This window comes from Protobothrops mucrosquamatus, unplaced genomic scaffold (assembly GCF_001527695.2).
Source record: "Protobothrops mucrosquamatus isolate PMUCROS unplaced genomic scaffold, P.Mucros_1.0 scaffold696, whole genome shotgun sequence".
In the NCBI taxonomy this organism is placed as follows: domain Eukaryota; kingdom Metazoa; phylum Chordata; class Lepidosauria; order Squamata; family Viperidae; genus Protobothrops; species Protobothrops mucrosquamatus.
Genome location: NW_015386979.1, coordinates 62,747 through 88,017, shown reverse-complemented (window position 1 = coordinate 88,017; position 25,271 = coordinate 62,747). Strand labels below are relative to the sequence as shown.

Here is a 25,271-nt window from a genome sequence, read left to right as displayed (position 1 = left end):
CTTTCCTGTTTGTCTGTGTGTAACCTATAACTGCAGAAACAGGGCAGTGGAGGGCAACGATTTTTGAACCAAGATATCTGACATAGACTAGCTTATAAAATGCATCTAAAATCCAGGACCCATGACTCCCATAGAATTAAAATTTGGCAAACTTTATAAAATACATACATAAATACACATATTCATATATATATATAAAGCATATACATGAACTAAAACATAACGTGAGTTGCTTTCTTTCCATTTTAGCAAAAAGGAGAATGTTATGAGTTACTGGCAAATGATATTATTTTCCTATTTACCACTTAAAACTATGCTTGGTTAAGAAAATTCTTTCACTGAAGCAACATCAATGTAGAAACCATTGTTATTATCAATATTGCAGCTGCCAGAAAGTGTTCAATGGTATTAATCAATCATATTAATCTTATTAATCAGAAAAGTAATTAGTGGACATATGCAATGGCCATAATCCAAAGCTAAAGTATATACTGCAACAATGATCATTTTTAAAATATTTTAAAAAAAATGTCATAAGAATTCAACAGATTTTTACAGGAACCCCACCATTGAACACTTTCTGGCAGCTGCAATATTGATAATAACAATGGTTTCTACATCCTAAAACCTAAGACAAAAGTAATATTATGGCAGATGAGTACATTTACAAAAAGCTAATGAATGAATTATCCCAGTAAAGGATATCTCAATCTTTAGCGTTTTAAGCATGGGAGGGCAGGAGATGGTATTACTTCTGTAATCATGTCATCATACTAAATAACATAATTTTCATCTTTTGTGTGATGAAGTCATGAATCAATGTAGCTTCTTCCAGATGCCTATAGTTTTTTTTTTATTAAGACATCTGATCTGTTATCACACCAACACTGAACTCATTTTTTTTTTAAATTTAGAAGCATTATCAATTTGTACTTTGGGAGTTAAAACCCATATGAAACATTATTTTTATGAACCTGAAGTTTTTACATCGTAGAAGACTTACCTTTAAATTCTTACAAAGTCACAAAAAACCTTTTTAAAAGAGCCAGTTTGGAGCGCTGGTTAAGATATTTACCTAGGAACTAGGAGACTGTGAGTTCTAATCTTAGACATTTGCTGGCTGGGTAACTTTGGGCCAGTCACTCTCTCTGAGCTTAACCCACCTCACAGGGGAAAATAGGAGGAGGAACCAGTGCTATGTATGTTTCCTCCCCCTTATTTATAAAGCAATAAAGATGGGATAAAAATATCTAAAAAATAACAATAAAATAAAAAAGGATTTCAGGATAGTAAGAAGGTAGCCTGGCACTAATTTCTAGAAACTAGCACATTATACCAAATATGCTGCAATAGGTGCTGGCATATAGGAGAACAATGCTACTTCCTGTTTTTCAAGAACTGATGAGATAAAATTTATATTACTTCTTTCTTCCAATAGGATGCTGGCAAATCCATGAATACTTGAGTTGTTTCAATTGTAACTTACATTAACCAATCAAAAAATATGTATTGAAGTATTTAAAATGTACAGGTAGTCCTTGACTTATAACAGTTTATTTAGTGACCATTCAAAGTTACAAAGGCACTGAAAAAAGTGACTTAGGACCATTTTTCACACTTAGGACCATTATAGCATCCCCATGGTCACATGATTTACATTCAGATGCTTGACAACTGACTCACATTTATGATGATTGCAGTGTCCCGGGGTCATGTGATCACCTTTTGCAACCGTCTGACGAGCAAAGTCAATGGGGAAATCAGATTCACGAAACAACCGTGTTACTAATTTAACAACTGCAGTGATTCAGTTAACTGTGGCAAGAAAAGTCATAAAATGGGGCAAAATTCACTTAACAAATTTCTCACTTAGCAATATAAATTTTGGACTTAATTGTGGTCGTAAGTCGAGGGCTACCTGTTCTGTATTGCACTGTACTGTAATGAAAATGCTATATTGAAAGATCACAATAAGTTTTAATAAATTTGTTATTTCCTTCCAATATAATATTATCAGTTAATTTTTCTAGATTTAAAATTACAATGTTTTTAAATTAATTTGTTAATTATCAGAAAGCAAAAATAATTACACTTTCTTTTCCATGCCCATTTCAAATTCTCCCATCTATCATATAAAACGTTTGGACTAAAAATGAGCAATGTAAGGAACTTTAAGGTGAAAATGGTAGCATACTATTTTGTTAAAGAATGCTGAGTTAAAAGATACAAACTGCGAGCAATATATTTAGAAAAACTAAATATATGTTTAAAAATTTCATAGTAGTATATCCTACCTCCATAAAGACATGGATATACCAATTGGTTTAACTCAGCAAATAATTTAATAAAGCTATGCAAAAAATGACTTAACCATAAGGACAATACAACACTAATGTGTTTCATAATGTGTATCTTACCCACAGTAAAAGGGTCATTGAACATGTCACTTCTATTTTCTTTCCAGTCCAGCAGGCACCTCAGATTGATGGGATCTGCAGCTTCTATATGAGTGTTAGCTTTCAACATCAAGCTATGAGCTGTTCCAATGCCACAATATACCTTTATTTCATTCATGAGGGCCAAATTGGAGAGAGCATTTGCTGCTTCAAAAGCCTGACTGAAATATTCACAGGCCTTGCTGTAATTCCCCTAGAAAAAAGAAACATACTTCAACATTCCAGATTATCACTTGCAACTTCCAAACTATTTCTATAATGACTCAAATAAAGAATTGCAATGGTTGGGGGTGAGGAAAGAAATATGAAATTAAAACTGAATTAAATCTCATCATTATTATCTTGAGAATGGGCTTTCAGAGTGTCATTTAAATGTCACGTGTCCTTCGGAAAAGAATGGGATGGGATGGGATAGGATGGGATGGGGTAGGAAGCAAAGAGAAAGGAGGGGAGAAGAAGGGAAGGGCAGAGAAGGGAAAGTAAGGGCAGAGGAAAGGAGGAGAGAAGGAGAGGAGGAAGAGAAGGGAGAGGGAAGGAGAGGAGAGAAGGGAAGGGAAGGGAAGAACGCTCTTAATAGAAGTTAGAGTGCTGGCCATGAATGGAGTTGGTTCAAATCTCAACTGATCAGTGATGGCGAACCTTTTAGAGACCGAGTGCCCAACTGCAACCCAAAACCCACTTATGTATCGTTGGGTGCCGGGTGGGCGTGGCCCATTGGGTGGGCATGGCTTCAGTGATAATGGCAGACTGGGTGGGACTAAAAAGTTCAATCAATCAATTCCAACTTTGCAAGATCTTTTTTTCCCCGTGAGAAGTTGAAATTGATTGAACCTTTCTTTTTTTGCACACGGCAGCGGCGGCGGCCTAAAGTGAAAAGGTTTTATAAAACCCAGCTGAAGGCCTAGGACTGGGGCAATGGCACGCGTGCCCACAGAGAGGGCTCTGCATGCCACCTGTGGCACGCGTGCCATAGGTTCACCACCATGGGCTTAGACTAATCATACCCTTTCTGTCGAACCTATGTCAAGATTTGCTAAAAGACTACAATGCATGTGAGAAGAAAAGAAACATATATATTGCCCCAAACTCTTTGAAAAAATCTGAATAAATAAATCTATTCCTGCAGAATTTTGTTTATATTTATATAGTTGTAATATAATAAAGCAGAATTAATACAGAATATACTTTATATAATCTGTTAATCAAATAGTTCAAGTATTATAAATATAAAATATAAAAGAGTAAAATTACAATAAATAAAACATTATTAAATTACTATTCAAGTCAGCAATTAAACACAACAGTATAAGTAATTTCAAATAGAAAAAGCCTGTGGGAACTAAAAGTTTTTATATTCTAGATAGTAAATCTTCTGCTTATTTTAGTCTCACAATAAAACACAGATAAGATCATCCCTCCACAATCCCAGCATTCTACCACTATATACCACTTTATAATGCCTTGGTATTATCATGCTTGGTAATTATAATGCCTTGGTAAAAGCACACTTGGAATATTATATCCAGTTTTGGTCACCACAATATAAATAGATGTTGAGACTCTAGAAAGAATGCAGAGAAGAACAACAAAGACGATTAGGGGACTGGAGGCTGAAACATATGAAGGAATGTTGCAGGAATTGGGTATGTATGGTTTAATGAAAAGAAAAACTAGGCGTGACATGATAGGCAGTGATTCAATATCTGAGTAGCTGCCACAAGGAAGAGGGATCAATCTATTCTCCAAAGCACCTGAAACCAGGACAAGAAGCAATGGATGGAAAGTAATCAAAGAGACAACCAATCTAGAACTAAGGAGAAATTTCCTGACAGTTACAACAGTTAATCCGTGGAACTGGTTGCTTCCAGAAATTGTGGGTGCTGGACATTTTTAAGAAGAGATTGGACAACCATTTGTCTCAAATGGTTTAGGGCAGTGGTGGCGAACCTATGGCACGGGTGCCAGAGGTGGCACTCAGAGCCCTCTCTGTGGGCACGTGCGCCGTCGCCCCAGTCCTAGGCCTTCAGCTGGGTTTTATAAAACCTTTTCACTTTAGGCCTCTGCCGCCATGTGCAAAAAAAAAAGAGGTTCAATCAATCAGTCAATTTCAACTTCTCACGGGAAAAAAAGATCTTGCAAAGTTGGAATTGATTGATTGAACTTTTTAGTCCCACCCAGTCTGCCATTACCACTGCAGCCACGCCCACCCGGCATGGCTTTGGCCATACCCAGCCAATGGGCCACACCCACCCGGCACTCGACGATGTATAAGTGGGTTTTGGGTTGCAGTTTGGGCACTCGGTCTCTAAAAGATTCACCATCACTGGTTTAGGGTTTCCTGCCTGAGCAGTGGGTTGGACTAGAAGACCTCCAAGGTCCCTTCCAACTCTGTTATTCTGTTATTCTATTCTGATATGAAGTAATATCACTAATGTATGCTAATATATACTTGATTTAATTGTACATCAATCTCATCTTTCTACACATATTGAAAATTGAAAAATCTAAAAAATGGAGGATAATTAGGTTACTTAATTCAATTAATCTCAGTTATTTTTTGTGGCATAGTAACCATTAAGTTGATTTCGACCAGTGATAAAAAAATTGACTAGGAAGATAAAACATATGGATATTATGCTCCATTAAAACTTTCTATACTGTGTTAGTGGTTGTAAACATACCACAATACCAAGCTTTGTGGCAATGTCCAATTAGTCAACACTTTTCACTGAAAAAAATTGGACAATTGTTCAACAATTCTTCATAATAAATCCTGCTGTGGTCTTAATATTTATACTTCTTAAGCACATAGGCAAACATAATATTATAATATCCTTCAGTTTATATTATTGTAAAATATTGGATAACCAAAATAGCTATTTCATTGGATCAGGGGAACTGAAAAATGTTGAAAATTTCCTTAATTAAACAATTAATGTAACAAAAATACATTTGGAAAAATATTTATAAACTAGGTAAAATGTTATTTTGTCGACATAAGTTTTCTAATAGATTACTCTCATCTGCAAAACTATTGTTTTGGATAGATATATTGAATATGATTGTTCACAGTATTGATTTCCCAAAATCACAAACATGACCACAGACACAAACGCTCAAGTTGAATTTGTTTTATTTATTCCCTTTTTTGTTTTGTTATTTAATACTACAGTTTTATATATTGAGCCAATTTTTAATCAAATGTCATAAAACTGAAATATTTAAAAAAACATGTAGGATTTGTTTTTATTACAATGTAGTAAAAATCAGTTAGAAAATACAGCAACAGTATATTCAGATTGCAGATACATGGTGGTAAAATGTTTAACATCACATATATATTAATGCTGTTTCTGACTGATGTAATAGTATATACAATATGTTATTAAATTAAAACTTACACTTTCATTGTAAATGTTTCCAAGGAATATACATGCATCCACAAGACTTTGGCTCAGCTGAACTTTCTTGGCAATATCCATGAACATTTCCAAGTATCTAATAGCTTCACCTTTTTTCCCCTGACTAAGGACAAAGAAACTTGATATTTATTGAAGAAATTCATTATATTAAACAAGAATATAACCGAACATCCACCAAACAATCTGTGTATATAACCTTGTTTTTAAAAGTTATAGAATGTAAGTATGAGTCAATATAGAGGAAAATGATAAATTGCAACAACTGCTATAGGATAGATTCTTTCAAGATATAATGACTGCTTTTTAATTATAAACTTACACTACATACCATAGTTGCACTGACTTGTAGTGCATCATCACCAATAATCATCCTGAGATCGTTCCCAAATCTAACCTTAATGTTGGAAAATGAACACTGGTAAGATTTTTGCATGTTTTTGATAAAGAAAGCTACATTAACTTTTCCCATCACTAATGCAATCTAGCTAAACCTGTTTGTGAATAAACATGATTTCAATACTTGCCTTGAACCTAAATGCCTAAGGTAATCGTTCAGATACTAAATTGTGAAGCTATGAATAAACCACAATTTCTACAATAATATAATAAATAATACAAAAAATATCTATATATAATTGCAAAGGATTTTTTTATTTAAAATATAGGAGAAAAACAGTAGATACAAAAATAAACATGTATAATTTGTAGAGCAAAATATCAGTGGCATGCTTGAATCTTACATGCAAACACAAGTCTCTGCGAGACTATAATACTGTTTTGTAATATGTTCACATGATTAAGGTGAACCAAACTAATGCAGTAGCTAACTTAGTTATAGATATAATGCTATCCATAACTAAAAGTAAATTCTACTAATTTACATTTTCAAACTGTAGCTTAAAAATTGTATGAGATTAAAACTAATATTTTAAAATTTTGCAATAAAATGTATTGATTTGATGTTATTTTATTACATTTTTGAAAAGGCCATCAGATATTATGAGGATATAAAATGCATTGCAAACATTTACTGCATGTCAAAGGGTTTCTAAACTTTAAAGAAGAGACACATTTTGAAAGCTCTTTTTTCTTTCAAAGAGGAAGAAATCAAACATTTTCACACAGAAAAACTGAACTGATTCATAGAAGTTAAAGGACAAGGTTAAAATGTTATACAAATATTAATTCCAGTTTTTCTAGTTTTCTATATGCAGTGCACAGGTGCAACTTGAACAACATATTATATGGTATAATCACTAGATTCATTCAACCAGGCCTTAGAGAGTTAAAAACATATATTCTGAGGAAAGTACTCTTCGGTCCAAAGAATGAGAATGAAACTGTGCAGAATATTTGTGTATCAAGGTGATTCCAGTTTCCAATTGGGAAAACAGGACCGTTAACACCCACATCCCCTGACAACTGTCCAATTATGTATATCACACTTGGCCTACTGTTTGCAGTAGAAGTAATCAATAAAGGATGTGGTTGAGTGAACATAGATTTTGGTTGAACCAATGCATGAAATCTTAATCATTTACTCAGAGTGAAGAAATCAAATAGAACAGAGATGAAACAGCTACCAAGGGGGTTGTTGATTGTGCCACCATGTTTGTGGGTTGGATGGCTGAAAGTAATAAATCAGATGGAACCAGTGACAGGAGAAAATGAATAAAGGTTTTCTTAATGCAATGAATTAATAGAAATGTTTTTGAGGATATCTGGATAGTTTTGAGATTGCCCAGTTAGATTCCACATTTCATTTATAAAAAATAAGGATGCTACTATACCATTCAATTTCAATAAAGCAAATGGAAAATAAAAAGGGGGAAAGGAATTAATGAGAATAACAACCAAAAGGAAATATGCTTCTACAGAGTTTTACTTCTGCCATGAGTGTAAAACTCTGCTACAAAATTAAAATAAGATTGAAGAAGTCTGAAATACAATAACGGAGGAATCAAATTCTGCAAATAAATAGCATTAAACAATAATCTGCCTATATCTAGAATTTAAAACAACACTTTTATTTTATAGTTTATTTAGAGATAAACAAAATCTTCTCAATGAAACCATATTTTCAGTGAAATACAAACTTATATTAGAATGCAGAAGTTATTATCCACAAGAAAAAAAACCATATATTCGGCCAACATCACGATGCTGTGATTAGAATTAATTGTAAATTTTGAGAATAAAACTAGTATTTTTTTAAAAAAAATATATTTGGAATATGTTGAAAAACACAACATATACTTTTACATTGAAAATAAATCTGTAGAAAATTCTTCTGTGTGACCTCTTTATATTGTTAAGATGGGCCATCTTTATATGCACAAAGTAATTATGAATAATTATTTAATTAATTTATAATTAAGCAAAATGTAATATTTTTGGAGTATTACAATAATTAAATTATTTAATATAAATGCTTCAACCTATGAAGCATTTATATGAAACACTTTTCCAATCCAATCAATATTTATGAAAAACATGAAAAAAAGAATGTACTAAATCTATTTTAGTCATTGAAAATCCTATTGTACCACTCTAGGTATAATAAATCAGAAGTTTATATGCACAAATCGGTATTATTCAAACATTTGAACTCAGGAACTTTCTATATTTTTGAACTATTGCATTTGCAATTATCCTAAAATCTTGGAAGGCGGGGGGCTTGCGGGAGCCAAATAATGACAGTAGAACTATATCTATCATTAAGTCCTAAAGAATCAGGATGTCATATGGGACTTTAGAACTAGGAAATTCAGTTCAATTTGAGACAATATGTTCTAAAAAATGCAGTCTCTCTGTCAAAACAAAAGTTGCATTGGCAGCTGGGCATCTATTGTAATTTAAAACCCATAAACATATACACTATGTGCAATTATATGATACTGTACCAATTTCATTTATTTCAATAGGAATTGTGTACTGCTCTGAAATGAATCATGCATTTGCACAGTATGAGGGTAAACAGGTATGAATTAAAAATAAAATAAAGAGAGAAAACGGTTGGGTTTTTTTGACAATTTAAGTGGTGATGACAATTATCATTATATCAACTACCTTAAAAATTAATTCTGTGAAAGTGTAATAAAATGCTTGCAACATATTAACGATAAATAACAGATTTTTTTAGGTTATGCAGCATAAAAGAACTGTAGTTGTGCAGCAAAAAATTAACTCATAATTAAAGGCTCTGAGAACTCTACAGCGTCCCAAAGGAGTCTGTCCACTGAGCCTCTGCAAAGTTCATTGCTGAAGATTTGCACCGTTTTAGTCAGCTTTTCTGGGAGAATGATTAGTATTGTCTAATCAGCAAATGGTTGTGAATGATTCAATTATTCCGGAAGCAAAGATTTATCAGAACTACCGCCCATAGTTTCCCTTTGCATTGCTGGGTTTCATTGCTTCCTTCCTTCCAAATGGGAAGCAACATACCGTAGCCTGCTGTCATACAAAGCAAGTATGTCTTACAATTTCCACAGCTGAATTAAATTAAAATGATAGCAAGACAAGAATATGCCAACCTACCTTAAAAGGACCCGAGCTACTGTTTGATATGCTCTCCCTAATCCAACATAATCTTCCAGTTCTTTGGATATATTCAGATAAGTATTTAACTTCTATAAAAGAAAAGAAGAGGAATAAATAGAGGTAGCTTGGTTGATAATATTTGGAAATATTCATTTAAGGATTTTATTATAATAGTTTCACTTCAGTCTAAGCATCATGCATACGCATATTGTATATCATTTAATTAAATAAAAAAGCATTACTAACTAGCCTAAAGGAAAGTAAACCAATGGTTTCTGATTAATAAGGTTGTTCTAACAGGGCTCCTACAAGTACATCATCTTTATCCATATATGCAGTACTGCAGCAATAGTTACGATTAGAAGTTTTCAAATTATATCCAAAATAACCAGTTGCAATATGTTGTACATAATTTAAAAGAAAAATAGTATTGAAAACAAATTACTACAGAGAAGTTCCCTGAGGATGGGCTCCAGCATGAATTTGAAAGCTCGGAAGAACAAATCTCTGGTCCCGGTGACCAGCCTAGATTGGATCCTAAAACAAGTTGTTTTATCCAGATATACTACATATACTTCTTTACATAAATATTTTGTTAATTTTAGAATCAGTCAACTAGTATCACCTCTTCTATAAGCAAAGTTGCCGTAGTGAAACTTATTATCTTAATTTAACTAAAACACTGCCATCATCTCCATGGCCTACTTTTTAAAATCACGCATTTGAATGAGCAGTAGCAAAATGTACATATATAATGACATTTCAATTTTTCTTCTACTTCTCATGGTACTTTCATTCAATCTATTACACAAGTCTCCAAAGACTATCTTTGGAAATCCTTTTTTGCAATTTTTAAATAAAAGATTAGTGAATGTCAGTTTCCAAGTTTAATGGGGAATAGGAGATTAAAAAGACTACAGTGAGAAATATACGCAAACTATAAAGCCTGACTGGATGAATAGGTGTATTAATTGTGTGAACCACAAGCATCTTCAGCAAAAGTAAACTCAATTAGAACTGGGGATAAATCATTCAGATATTGATAGCTAATTTTTCTATAAACACTGCAGAAGCTAAAGTGCATTTCAATCAGGTCACTTGGAATAATATTTGCAACTTTTAATGTAAATCTGCATGGTTAGGTTCATAGAACATGTTAAGTCATATTATAGTTAGTTTTATTGTAGCTTTGCATATAAGGTGAAGAGTTTTAGTTTCTAATTTACAGCTATACTAATTTATAGCATAAATACTATTTATTTACTAAACAAGCCATATACAAGTAATATATACACCCTGTCTGTGCAGTGGGGTTCATATTAATATATAGCATGGTCAATTTGAACCATTCAGCCAACAAAAAGAAATTTATTTTCTAAAATACAGATAAGAATTGGAAATATTTCAACATACTCTTCTGGATCTCAAAATAAATTGATTTGATTCATACCTCCCAACATAAAGTATATGCAGAGTGACATTTTATTCTACAGCTTTGGCCTTTAAGACATTTTTGTTACAGTGCATGTACATATTATAGACATATATGTGATATGCACATTTTAGTATAAATGGTATCTAGAATACATTGTAATACTCAATAAACAGACTGGTTTTTTTATAATATCCCACCACAAATTACTATAGTAATGGCAGGTCGGATTTATTAAAAAATACATATGAAATTGACATCTCAAAATAGTCTGATCTGTTGATGATAAAACCTTAATTGTGAATGATATGTAATTCAGAGTTGCGAATTTAGGACAGTATAGAAATTATATTAATGAATACATAAGTGCAGTGATTGAAGTATCTAATAATGTTTGAAGCATTCATTTATTATACAGCTTCTTCTAACCCTATTGTTCTACTGTTCCTAAGACCATTTTCATATTAAACTGACCTGCTACCACTGAGTTATCATATGTTATTTGATGCCCATTAAAACAAATACAGGTATCTTTTATATAATTGTATTGCCAAATGGAGATGCTTGAGATAATTTAAAATGTTTTTTATGGGGTGAAAAGCATTAAAAGCCAAACTTAAAGGATGGTACTATAGGCACTAACCTGAAATAGCATCTCCCTGACATAGCAAGAGAAGAATGGGTCATTTGCAGGGCTCTAAATGTCCATCGTGTCCACTGGAGTAGTTTGAGAATCAACTTGGTCAACAGAGATACTCCACTAGACCAGAGATAAGAAACTATCTTAAAAGAAATATATCTTGGTAAATAGATACAAGACGAAAAACTCATTTTTTGCCTTAGGATTTTGTGACTGTTTAGGCACAAATATAATAGATTTTAACCCATCTTAGAACCATGTACTCTGTTTATAATATATATATGAAAAACATATTATTCACTCTTTTTGGTATGTACAATATAATCATAATACAGTATACTTTTTAAAAAAAATTAAATATAGGATATTTATTATTTGTATCTTATAATTAGTCTCTTTCCATGGATCTATATTTTAGTTATATGTGGAATAAAAAGTACTAGTGCAAATCTAAAGTTTTTATAAAATTTTCATAAAAATATTTCTTTATGAAGGCAAATGTCTGGTGCAATAATCATTATTCATATTTAAAATAGTATTTGGTTTCACTGTAAGTATAATAATTATTCCTGAGTTTATGTTTCTAATCTTGTGATTCTTTTACCTTAAATCAATCCTCCTCTTAGGATGACCTTTGCCAGAATGCATCAGGATATTTTGCAATAACAGAATTATCTTTGCAATAACAGAATTATCTTTTCAAGGCAATAGGGTACAGGGTAACAACATTTCTACCTTGTATTTGCAAATATATTTTTCAGATGGTTAATTCTGCTGGTGAAAATATGAGGCAAAAGAATTATGTTATCTAGAATATGCACTCTGTATATAAATATATATATTTATATATTAAGTAACATATATTGTCAATATGATTTTTCCCCCTCAGTGTAATAGTAGGATATTTAATTTTACATGGTTAATGGCAGTCTCTGGATTAAAATAAAATGAATTCAAGTCCATATATATAAATGTCAGCTAATCTGTCTTCTAGAGTGGAAGCTTCAGTGGAAATATATTAATAGTATGAAGAAATTATAGCAAATATTAAAACAGGGCATTCCAATTGAATAATAATAATAATAAAAAAATCTATAGTACAGACAGAGGTGATACAAAAAGCATTGAATTTTTTTAAAAATACTCTAATCCAATAGTAGGTCTAAATTGTATTTATGTTGTCTTAGCATTAAATATGTATTAAATTTGTATTTCCTGGGGTCAGACTTCAAAATGGAGGTCAGCTTCAACCCAACATTGGAGCTATGGGCTTTGTCTTACAGATAACATAGGATAACATTCTTTTTTATCAATATCCATAAATCTGTCTGAACCATCTTTAAGCTTGAATTTCCCTTCTGTTATATAAAAACCAATGTACAAATTGTCAGCTGCAATATACAGACACTCATGCACATTCTGTATACTATTTGTCTTCTACTTTAAAGTATATTTTATGACATCTTTATGAATGCCTGTTTTTGATTATTTTGTTCTTTCTAAAATAGTTTTTAACTCTCTCTCATACTACCTCTGGCCTGAACTAATACATTATGATAATGGTTAGCTGCCCTTTCCTCATAAATTTGAGTAATCTTGTAGTTATCAATTCTGTAATTTAAGTATACTTTATGGAAAGAAGTACTTCTTTGATTAATCCTGAATCTTTCACTATTTAACTTCATTTGCTTATCCCTGGTTCTAGTATGAGATACATAGACAAATGTTCCTTTTTCTTTTCTACACATTTTGCCTACTTGATACACTTGTATAAACCGAATAATCTTCAAACAGACTTCCGAGATTATTTGATAATGTCTTTATGTTGAAAGAGGCCATTCAGCCCATCAATTTCAACTCTTTGTTATGTGTACAGAAATTAAAACATCCTTGACAGATGGGCTATAGCCTGTGCTAGAAAACATCTGTTTGAATGAAGATCACATCCTTCTCCCAATATCAAATTGCTTTTCTCCACTTTTTCCACTCTTTTAAATTTTATTGCATCCTTTTAGAAGTGAGTGGCCAAATCTATATACAGTGTTCTAAGTATGACCACATCATTATTTGTGACATTTTCAATTGTTAGCATGGAATTCATTTTTTTCACAGCAGCTGAATAGATAGAGACTGACATTTTTATCAATTTATTCACAATCTGAAATTTGTTTCCTGATCGGTCACTCCCAATTAAGATCTCAGGCTTAAGATTTTTGCCTCAGTATTTATAACTTTATATAAGCTGCTTATACTCGCTTAAATAATACAATTTAAAAATATTACATTACATTACATATCACATCTATCCACCCTCTCTGTTCTGTGGCACAGAAAATATATTAGGAATTTTCCAATTTCATATCCAAACTAAGTTAAAACATGAGATTTAGATTTTCAACTATAAAGTTTCCACAGCAGTGTATTACAGTATATGTCACTATATAAGCACCAATAATTTTATGTTGATGCTTATGATATTATGATGCTCAGAGATTCTGGTTTGTCTTAAATAAAATTTGTATTTTATTCAGAAAATCAAGGTAATATATAAACTCCAAAAAACAGGAAAAAGAAATTTTACAAAAACAAAAGAGCAAGGGATTAAAGTAAATCAACTTTCAATTAATTTTTAAAAGAAAAATCAAGATAAAAAAGAAAAATTCAAACTGTGCAGTTAAACCCAGGAATGCTTAAAAAAAACAGAACGAAGAGGAAAGATGGAACCCAACTCTCCGAATATTCCTATTGGGAATTGCAATCCTCAAGATTCCTCTTCCCAGGAGAGTCATCTGAGGGTCGTCTTGGGTCATTCTGCTTCCATTCAGATCTAGGGAAATGGCTACCAAAGAACCTGCTTTGGCAGCAAAATCAGCTATTTGTCAGCAGGAGGAAAAAATTCCCTGCTGCTCAGCATACCATCTTGGGGAAAGTCCCCTGGTTGGACAATCTGGCGCAGAGTCTTTTTAGGCCAAGTGCTCAGGAACCAATGTAACACAATATTGTTTGAGTTTGTATAATAAAGAGCACTACTTAACACTAATTTTGGTAGGCCTATGCAATGTTAACTGAGTATAAGATTGCATAGAATACACTTATATTAACAACCTGATTTAATAATCATATGTGAATGTATTAGAAGATTTTTATACTATTAGTTTAATATTTGAAAGTTTTCATATATGAGAAAATGCATATTCATATTGATTCCTAATACCAATTCTGCCATCCACCAACTTTGCTATGAGGAGAAGCAAGAAAATGTAAGTGAAAAATGGAGAAGCTATATGATTATGTATTTTGAAGAATAACAAAGAGTAATATTACTTCCAATTTACAGGACACTTTGCATACTGGGATGTATAAAAATATACTGTGTATTTCAGATTCTTTTTAAATTAATTTATTTCTATTTCTATTGATTTCATATTTCATCATCAGAAACCAATTAAGATACTTCTGTTTTCATTTGTAGTGTTAAAGTTCTGGCTGATGATCCCAACAAAACAAGCATACCTGAGACATCTCTAATGCCAGACTTTATTGAGCATAGCATACTGGCACTAATAAATAGAAAGTCAGCTCTGATTAAATTGGTGCAAAAGCAGTATATTTCCCCCCTGACAGTGCAGGTCACATTACCCAATTAAGGTCCAGACAATTATTATGAGAAAGAATCTTCAGTTTCCAAAACAAACTCGTGGATGACCTTGCAACTCCACAGCTGCAACACATTTCATTCTCCCCACTCTCCCCCCTTGGTTCTGTAGGCAAGCCAAGGGGGAAAAAATGTCCAAAACAGCATGAAGTTTTCCGAGCTTGGCATATAGTTTACGAATTTAAATCAGATAGGCTTTAAAAATAAAATTACTAACAGACTGTAGCAAATACAGAGACTAAAGTAACCTTACTAAGTAAGGTTGCATCTTCTAAGGCTATTGTTTAGAGTTAGAAAAGGTGTTGGCAGGCAGTGACATGGAATAAATTAAAAGGATCGGTATTATAAAAGAATTTCATTTCAACTATTAGTACAATTCAATAAATGAAGCTCAATTATACTTTCAATACATCTGCCCTTAAAAATCACTTGGAAGCTTTAACTGGTCCAGAATGCTGCCACTCACTATGCCCCTGTGTCACCTCTGCTTTGCAAGCTGCACTAGTTGCCAGTATGCTTCTGAGTGCAATTCAAGTTGATTAATACTTATAGTTAAGCTGGCATAAGGCCAGGTTCTATCTCCCAATTTCTACCTTGGCATGCTCCAGGTCTTTTTGTTTAAATAGTGCCATCTCTCAGGACCAAGCAATTGTCTGCCATAGTACATGTCCTCTGGAATGAGATCCTTGCTGAGATCCACATAGCTTCCACCCTGATAATGTTCCAGAATGTCCCAAAGACTGTTCTTTCAGACAGGGTGGATAGGATCCCTTGTTGGATTAGTCTTTGTACGTTAGTTATTAATTGGATGGATCCTAACTGGTTTATTTGTACTGCATTGTGGGAGCTGCCCAGAGTTGTTATGGATTTGCGTGGCACCTAACTCAAACAAAACTAACTAAATAAAAACAAAATATGACTTGAAAAGAAATCTATTTCATAGTTTAGTAAAAACAGCACAGTTGGTGCACCTTGTCCTTGAAAAGCCTGAACTATACTTACTTTGGTACAGTTTATCTTAACATTTCAGAGCCAGTTTGTTCTAGTCTACTGGTTAAGGCACAAGACTAGAAAGGAGACTGTGAGTTCTAGTCCTACCTCAGTCATGAAAGTATTGGAAGTCAGCACCCACCCACTCTCCTAGAGAAGGAAATATTTGGGGGGGGATATTAAAAAGGCAGAATATTATATTTCCCCAAAGGATCTTAAAGGCAGAACCCCTCCCAAGTCTCTCTGCCCCAAGCAAAAACCAGGTCTGTAGAAATGCAGAGGTAATAATCCTTTCAGAAAGGCTGGAGCCAAGAAGCTTGGAGCTGATGAGATTAAAAAGACAAAGATCCCTAGAATCAACAACCCCTCACCCAAAAAATCCAACACAGGACATAGTCATCAGCCACAGCCCCAGGGAAGCAGGATATGACCTTTAGGACGTAATAGGATTAACCCACCACTACCAGAATACCAGAAAGGCACACTGAACCTCAGGTCAAAGTTCATGCCACAGGAACAACTCCAAACACAAAAGCCCAAGAAGGTATAAAAACCCACCACTCCCTGCTCCTTGTGGTCAGCTTTCCTAGAGCCACATTTCTGTCTGGCTCTGCTCTTTAATAAACTGCAACCTTCTTTCTAAAGCAGTCTCCATTTTGTTTATTCCCGGCTTGGACTGGACCCTGAAGAAGATTTTTCTTTCAACAAAAGCAATCGGGGTGACTTTGGGTCAGTCACTCTCTCTCAGCCCACTTCACAGGGTTGTTGTCATAGGGAAAATAGGAGAAGGAAGCTGTATGTTTGCCATCTTGAGTTATTTGTAAAAGTAATAAAGGTGGAATATAAACAAACAAACATTTGTTTAGTTATATAAGAAAACATAATTTATCGTGGCTGCCCAGAATTGCTTAAGATGGGAGGCCATATAAATCTTTTAAATAAATACAAATATTTTCTAAAATTAACCATTCAAAATATACCTTTTCAACTACTGTGCAATATATCAAATGAAACATTATTGGTTGCATATTGCTCAATATATTGGAAATATTTGAAAGTATATCAAATAGTTCTGTGCCCATATTTTATTTAGCTAAGGTACAATTTTTGGAGAAGAAACTAATGCATATTAATATTTGAATTAAATGTTAATTTAAATTAAAGGTAAAAAACAGAATTTTACTTGGCACAAGTACAAACAGAATCAGATCTTTGTTTACAGATGTAGAAGGTTCATGTTTTAATTATTGGTATCTGGAAATTTTAAAATTTGGGTATATATAAGTAAAATATGGTATCTTTGCATCTGTCTAATATACCAACAAACAACATAAGGTAAAATCTACACCAAAATAGATTTCTGTAAAGAATCTCTCTATCCAGAACACACTAAGCTGCAAAAATATAACCAGTTTGTGGTATAGTGCAATATGAGTCAGGGTCACACTGTGAACCCAGTGATTTAGTTAAATTATGACCCTTGATCTACCCACTCGTAATCCAATATTAAGCCATATACTACACAAGCTTGACCTAAGGAGAGAGATAAATGTAAATCACGGGTGTCAAACTCGCGATGTCACGTGACGTGTCATGATATATCATGACTTTTTCCCCATTGCCGGCAATGGGATGGGTGCAGTTTTGGCGTGATGCATCCGGCCCGCAGGCTGGCAGTTTGACACCCGATGTAAAGTATATTAACAGGCTATTAATACAATGAAATGAAGCCATGTGGAAAGATATGCTCCCTTTCCAAGCCAGGATATTTTGTAGATGCATTCACAACTCTACTCTCTGATTAATCATTTACAAAGGTATAAAGACATGCACTTCCTAGAATATGCAGTATATGTTAATGTGACATACATGAGGTTTCTCTGTGTGCTCATCTCAAATTTTAAAAAAAGTTCCAGAACTGATAGGCAGGTACTAATATCATCTCAGAATGTTCAAAAATAGAATATTTTTGTTTGTGAGTTTTTAGTTATGGAATTGTTGACAGTGTAGAATTTTAAAGTCTAATATTCTATTCATGATATGTAGCACATCTTTTTCTCTGAAAGAGCAACAATGTTAGGTAATAACTGCTAGTAACTCCTGTACTAATAAGGAGACAAATGTTCCACTAATAAAGTAGTGTTTATTTGAAGTTTTGCAACTGTTGAAACTTCTTGTAAGTCAAAGTTTTGGCTGAAACAAATGTTTGAAATTTAAAATTGTGACCAAACTTGGGATGCCCGTAAGCCTGACATAGTATGTGGGTTGAACTGCAATCAATTCAAACCAGTTTGATGCAACTTTTTAGCCTCAGTGTTTTGTTTCCAACTCAAAATTCATTTTCCATTTTCTGCATTCATTCTACCACTTCAGAATTCTGCTATTTCATTTTGTTATGTACACATGCCATATTACAATGTCTGTAATGAATATACTGTTCCTTACATATGAAATGTTTAATTGACCTTAAAGGAATGATGCAAACTTATTATGTTATGATTTTTTTGTAAGATTATTTCCTATTATTATTATCCTTCTCATTTTTCCTATCTTCTCCTATTGATATCTTATGACTGTATTACTTTGTTATTTGTATGTGCACTGAGATCTTATGCACCGGAAACAAATTCCTTGTGTATCCAATCACATTTGGCCAATAAAGAATTCTATTCTATTCTATTCTATTCTATTCTATTCTATTCTATTCTATTCTATTCTATTCTATTCCTTTTCCAGGTTTCCTATCAAAGATCTGAAGGTCTGTTTTTTGTTCTGGATGGCTTGGCATAAGACAGTGATTCTGTTGTGACATTGTATTGCCACCTTGTTTCCTAGCCAATCTCAGATAAACATGTGGTGTCTTAGAGGTGGTTGTGAAGGTGCTAAAGTTTTTATTTTTGAGGAAGTTCAAAATTCATGCTAAGGCTGCCTTGTTAGATGCAACTCAGGATCTTGAGTTCTATGCATCATGTCTAGAGTGCAGTCCTTTGACCATTATCTATCTGGAGGCTTAATCACTTAATCGAAACTTCGGCTTGATCTCTTGGCAAATGCCCCCAAACGCTCCATCTTATCTCCCATGTTATTTGGCATCTATGTAAACTTCTGATGTGGAATATGTACCTTCTTTGGATGGGTACATATCCTTTTCTTCATAAAGATCCGTGATGGCAATCTGTAGGTCTTTCTATGTATATTAATATTCCAGATAAAATTATTTTAATTTTTTAAAAATAAAAGCAAATTCTGGCGGATACTTTTCTAAGTAAAAAGCAACAATATAATTGAATATTTTCAAATTCAAAATTGTGGGGAATATATTTTTAAGTTATAACCAGTGCAATAGTCTGAAGACAATTGGTTATTCTGTAGAGGATATTTAAAACAAACATAATTTATGTATGTCTTCCATCCTGGCAGCTGTGACAATGTTAACCTGCCAAGAGCTTTTATCAAGTATGTTATAACAACTAGTAATAAGTGTAAATAATAAATGCCAAAGATCTTATGGGAAACAGTAGCGATAGTAAACAATTTTTGGTATTTGCTGATAGGAATCTGCTGGACTTGGAATTCCCTGGCTTCTCAGTAGATGTTTGGCCTGACAATAAACAACAGTTTAATACTTTATCTAATCCCCGTCAGGAGGTGAATTCAGCAGTGAGCTTTTGCAGATGTTCACATCCAATAATCTATCCATAATTGATGAAACAGGGAGGTCAGATGTAATGGTTGCTACTATTCTAGCAACATATAAATGGTTATTGACAAAACAAGCCAGAATGGCACTAAGTACTGAGCAGTGACAAGCCTGAAAGCAGTGCAAAGACAGAAGAATGGATAAGGATTATAGGACAGAATTCTTCAGTAAGAAGTGTTGCATAAAAAAACACACATAAGCATTTGAGGGCATTTTTGGATGAGAAAATCTTCAAAGATGGGGAAAAAAATAACAATGAACTAGATGTAAGATGACTGGAGATTTGAGTAAGTAGAAATGCATGCTCTTGTACAGCAGTAATGTGTTCCAGATATCTGGAGTGCCTTATTGGATTAATATGCTGATATTGTACACCTTGTAGCAAGGATGATGTTTTTTCACATAAACTGCATATGGAATGATAAAAAATATAAGTGCAAATTGTTACAAAATATTTTAATTTTTTATTTATATGTAGTCTACCAGTCTGTGACATACTTAGTCAAAGATTTTTACTTATATCTTTTTACTTAACAATCATTAAATATTATAGGTATCCTCAACTTTGTATTGGATTAAGTGGCTAAAGGAAACTCATACTATATATAACTGACTGACTGTGCAGTTTATAAATAGGGAAAAAAGTATTCCTATTCCTCAAACATTTTGTGCAGCATGAATCCATTATTAGAAATGCATGTAAATATAAATATAATTTTACTGGTTAATTTATTCTCTACACATTTACATGTATAATGAGATACTGTGCATCTACACATGTTGACAATATTTCTTCAGTGCTGCTCTCTGATTTCATGCGACAAAAAACTGAATTACTGTATTACAATTTGCAATAATAAAAGTTTTATTATTATAAATACTGATTGTTTAATTAATTCATCATTTAATTACCAATTTCTGATCGGGTCTGCAATTAATTATGTAAATATATATTGCTTAATTAATTGATTATAATTATATATTAATTCATTTGTAACAAATTAATGAATTGTTGGAAAGACAACATATACATTCTGAAAATATAACATCAAATATTAATTGGATTTCCACCATGAAATTCAGGCAATATGAACATGTTCATGATCAGAACAAAAACTTAAGTAGTTTACTGGATTTAGATGTAAGTATCTATATTGTCTTTTATTTATCAGCTGTTAAAAGATACAGCTTAAAAGTGCATGTGATAATATAAGCATAACCGTAAATTGAATACTGCTTGTATTAAATTATACATGACCACACTGTGTTCTGCATGACTATGTCAGAGGAAAAAATGCAAATATAAGAAACAGATTTGAGGCTACCTGCCCAAGGGAATAAATGAATATAAGCAGTTTAATACATAGCATAATCCTATATGTATTTACTTAAAAGTATGTTCTAATGGGTTTAATTGGACAGTCACAATAAATTGAGCATAGACATGCATCTCTTAAACACTTCAATATCCTCTTAAGTCCCTTACAATACAATGGACCTGTCTAAGTACTCATCCATTGTTATTGCTTTTACTTGTACTAGTTTGTTAGAACATATGAATTTCTAAGCACATTTCTTGTTCCAAATCATAAAGTTTTCTGAACCCACAATTTTGTGATTGTCATGAAAGCATAAAATGAAACTCAGAGAAAATATAATAGAACTGTGGCGTGAAAGGACAAGATTAGCTGCTTAGTAATTTAATAAGTGTATATGCTACTTTTTCGTATCAATTTCAAAAGTGGTTTATAAGGGTTATATAAAATATCTAAATATGTCAAATTAGAACATAATCAGTAAACAAACACAGTGCAATATATGATTATATAAAGCCTGGGAAAAGTGTATTTTTAAAGGCTAAAATAAAAAGGAGTTCTTATTTTTTTAAAAAAACTTTTTTAATAAGGACCTGATTGGATCTCACCTACTAAAGAGTACTATCATATGAGAATCAGTACTGACAAGGCCTTGCTCCTTGCAGGATAGCCTCTGAGGAGAACCTCATCAGAAAATTTTAAATGCCTTGGCAGCACCAAGTTCTGGATTTCTACATTCTGCCTAGTTGAAATTTCCGGGCCATTTTCACTGCTATGTTATGTAGAACACTCTAGAACAGTGGTAGCGAACCTATGGCACGGGTGCCAGAGGCGGCAGTCAGAGCCCTCTCTAGGGCACGCGCACCGTCCACCCAGTCCTAGGCCTTCAGCTGGGTTTTATAAAACCTTTTCGCTTTAGGCCTCTGCCGCTATGTACAAAAAAAAAAGGTTCAATCAATCAGTCAATTTCAACTTCTCGCGGAGAAAAAAAAGATCTTGCAAAGTTGGAATTGATTGATTGAACTTTTTAGTCCCACCCAGTCTGCCGTTACCACTGCAGCCACACCCACCTAATGGACCATGCCCATCCAATGGGCCACGCCCACCTGGCACCCGACGATGCATAAATGGGTTTTGGGTTGCAGTTTGGGCACTCGGTCTCTAAAAGGTTCGCCATCACTGCTCTAGAACAAATCATGCCTAAGTTAAAGCTTAAACTTTATTAACATCCCCAGTTAGTCTTTTATACAAAAAACAACCAACTTTTTCCAACATCTTAGAAACAACGAGGTATCTCAAACGTTCATAATATTCAACAATTATTTACCAAAATTAATTGGCTAGAATTCTCATATAAGGAACCTCCTAACTTTGCTATATATTTTTATTGACCAAAAGTTAAACTGCATTAAGATAAGAATAAACATATAATTTAATGTTAGCACCTTAAGAGAAAAAATCAATTCCATAATAAGTGGTTCACTTAATAAATAAGAATGTTTATATTTGATATTTTATAAGCTGTATCATAAACTCAAGGGACTACGTGGAACATGTTCTTTCTCTACTGTTTGCATTAAGGGAGGAAAGTAAAAAATGAAATAACAAAAAGAGACCAAAATATCCAGAGGCAGTGGTTATCTAAAAAATCTGCTCCCATTAGATTCCCCCAGATGGAGGCTACTTGAGGTGGGTCACAGAACAAAGGGAAAATGATGATGAAAATACAAAGCAAAGCAGAAAAATAACTGCTGAGCTCCCCAAGTGTATCTCTGAATAGTCCCATGCTGTGTGGCAAAACCCTTTGGCAAGCTACAGAAGCTAGTGATGAAATACACATTAACATGTGGCAAACAGGCTCTTAGGCTGAATTGTATCTAAGTTACAAGTAATGATAACTAGTAGTCTCCTGGGAACAGAAGGCAATGATTTCGACTCTGTAAGCATCTGAGCTCCCCTTGGATAAAGGGACAATTAAATCGAGAACAGACAGATACATTTTAGCAATTCTTTTTAATTTGACTGTAAAGCTTATTTGTGCTCAGTAGAGATGAAAATAATTGAAATTTAACATAGTATGCACTGGTCACTACTGATGATTAAGTATAAATTTAAAACTTGATTTAAACCTACTTGAATTAATGTTCAGGATTAGGGATTTGTATATAGTAAAGTAATACATTTGATTTTGACAATGATAGTGAAATGTTCTATTCTAAGGATACTATATCCACAAGAAGGATCTTATTAAATTATATAAATAAAAAGAAATCAGTAGAGAATAAGCCAAGAATGCATGATATTTCTTGCTTGGTTCAATATATTTATGAATAAATGTATAAGAAATGCTTGTGATGATATTAGAGGTGTGTTAACTGGGATGTCAATGCACATATACATTCGTATGCTGATAATGCTGTATTGTTGGCTGAGTGCATAAATGATTTGCAGAAAATGTTAAGACAGAGTGTATAATGCAGCAAAGAGTTGTGTTTGAAAAGAAAAACATGGATTATTGCAAATCATAGAACAGTAAGCAAAAAGAAAAACGCAAGAAAGTAAATTGTTAAATATGTTGGAGAAACATTTCCTAAAGATGGGAAAATGGAGTAATTCTAAGACTATGCACATGTTAGTAGAAAGTAGTGGATAATATGTGATCTGTTTCAATGAATGAATGTTTTTTGAAAAAGTATAAAGAATTGGGTTGAGAGAAGTTTTTTATATGCTAGTTACAACTGGCTATGTCAGGAGAAACATAAAAGTTCAATACAGTGAAAAGATCGTACTTAGAAAGTATGCCTATAGCAAGAGAAAAGGAGGTACATAAAGAACGAGTAGGTGAACAACAAATATGGATAGAATTCAAAATAACTGATGTCTATGAAAGAAATATGTTGAGGTCCTTTGAAGAAATAGAATAAACAAATTACAAAATAAATATATGAAAGAAGAGGAAGGAGCAAAGTATGGCTGGATGGAGTTAATAATACCCTAAAAAAGAGGGGAGAAGCTTAAATAACAAAAGAGACTATTGAATTAGCTTACGGACATGATGAAAGCAAGGATGGCTTACAAGGAAGATAAAGTATGAAGAAAAATGGTATTGATGTAAACTAGATTAGACAGATTTATTTTTCTTTCTGTTATGTCCCACCTCCAGATATTTTCAATAACTACTTTTTTTTCTGCACTTTACCTCCAAAGGGAACAGCAGAATAGATATGTATATATGAACACATAATGATTAAAACTTAATATGGGAAATCCTTCTACTTTAATTTCTTTTCTATAATTCTTATTACATTATTTATAGTAAGTAATATTTCCCCTGAAATTGCCCAAAATGTATCTTTTAAACCAAAGGTATGAATTCAGAATTCAGTAGTGCATAATAATTTATTACAATATCGAGAACAAATACAAACACATATGGAAGCATTTACAAACTAAACAAAGTGCATAACGTAGGGAACATTGTCTGCATTAACTGATAAGAGTCACTCTGATCAGCTAAGTAGTTACATAAAGTACACAACAGACAGGTTGGGTAAGAGTTGTGTCAGCATCTTCATAATAGAAATTAATTATATACTGCCATCTGGTATAATGTAGTGATTAAGAGTTTAAATTGTGAACCAAGAAGTCCAAGGTGAAATTCTTGCCACAGCCTTATCTTCCTTATATGGAAATTGGCAAAACAGTCATGTCATACATCAGTCATACATTTAGATCTGAAAAGAAACTACTGTCAGAAAACTTCTGTTAACCATTCTGGAGTTCTGTGCCATATAACTTATAAGTAAGACATCAATACAGTAAAATGAAGAGTTAAACAAAGACTGAAAATTACAAATCTAAAAGATGCAAGAAAGAAGAAAAAATGTAGATACATTATAATTGCTTATACCTTGAGGCTCTGCATAAATGCTACATAAATAATTTCAGATACATTTCTAAAGCAGTCTTTTCAATCTGGAGGCCCTCAGATATATCGGGTTTATAATTTAACACACTTTTTGACTTGGCTGCTCCAGGAATTGTATTCCTTCCTGTATTCCTTTACTGTTAAGACATTCCCCAAATGCAGCAGTTTCAGGCAAAATAGATAAATCTTTTT

General features: G+C 33.0%; 1 protein-coding gene across 1 annotated transcript in view; it reads right to left on the bottom strand.

Moving 5' to 3' along the window:
* The window catches only part of TTC29 (tetratricopeptide repeat domain 29), a 93,049-nt gene that overhangs the window by 23,263 nt on the left and 44,515 nt on the right, over positions 1-25,271 (bottom strand). Inside the window, exons 8-10 of the mRNA XM_015818187.1 lie at positions 9,416-9,507; positions 5,858-5,981; positions 2,418-2,649 (exon numbers count right to left, since the gene is read on the bottom strand). Coding sequence (XP_015673673.1) covers positions 2,418-2,649; positions 5,858-5,981; positions 9,416-9,507 — 448 coding nt within the window. The remainder of the gene's footprint in view (positions 1-2,417; positions 2,650-5,857; positions 5,982-9,415; positions 9,508-25,271) is intronic.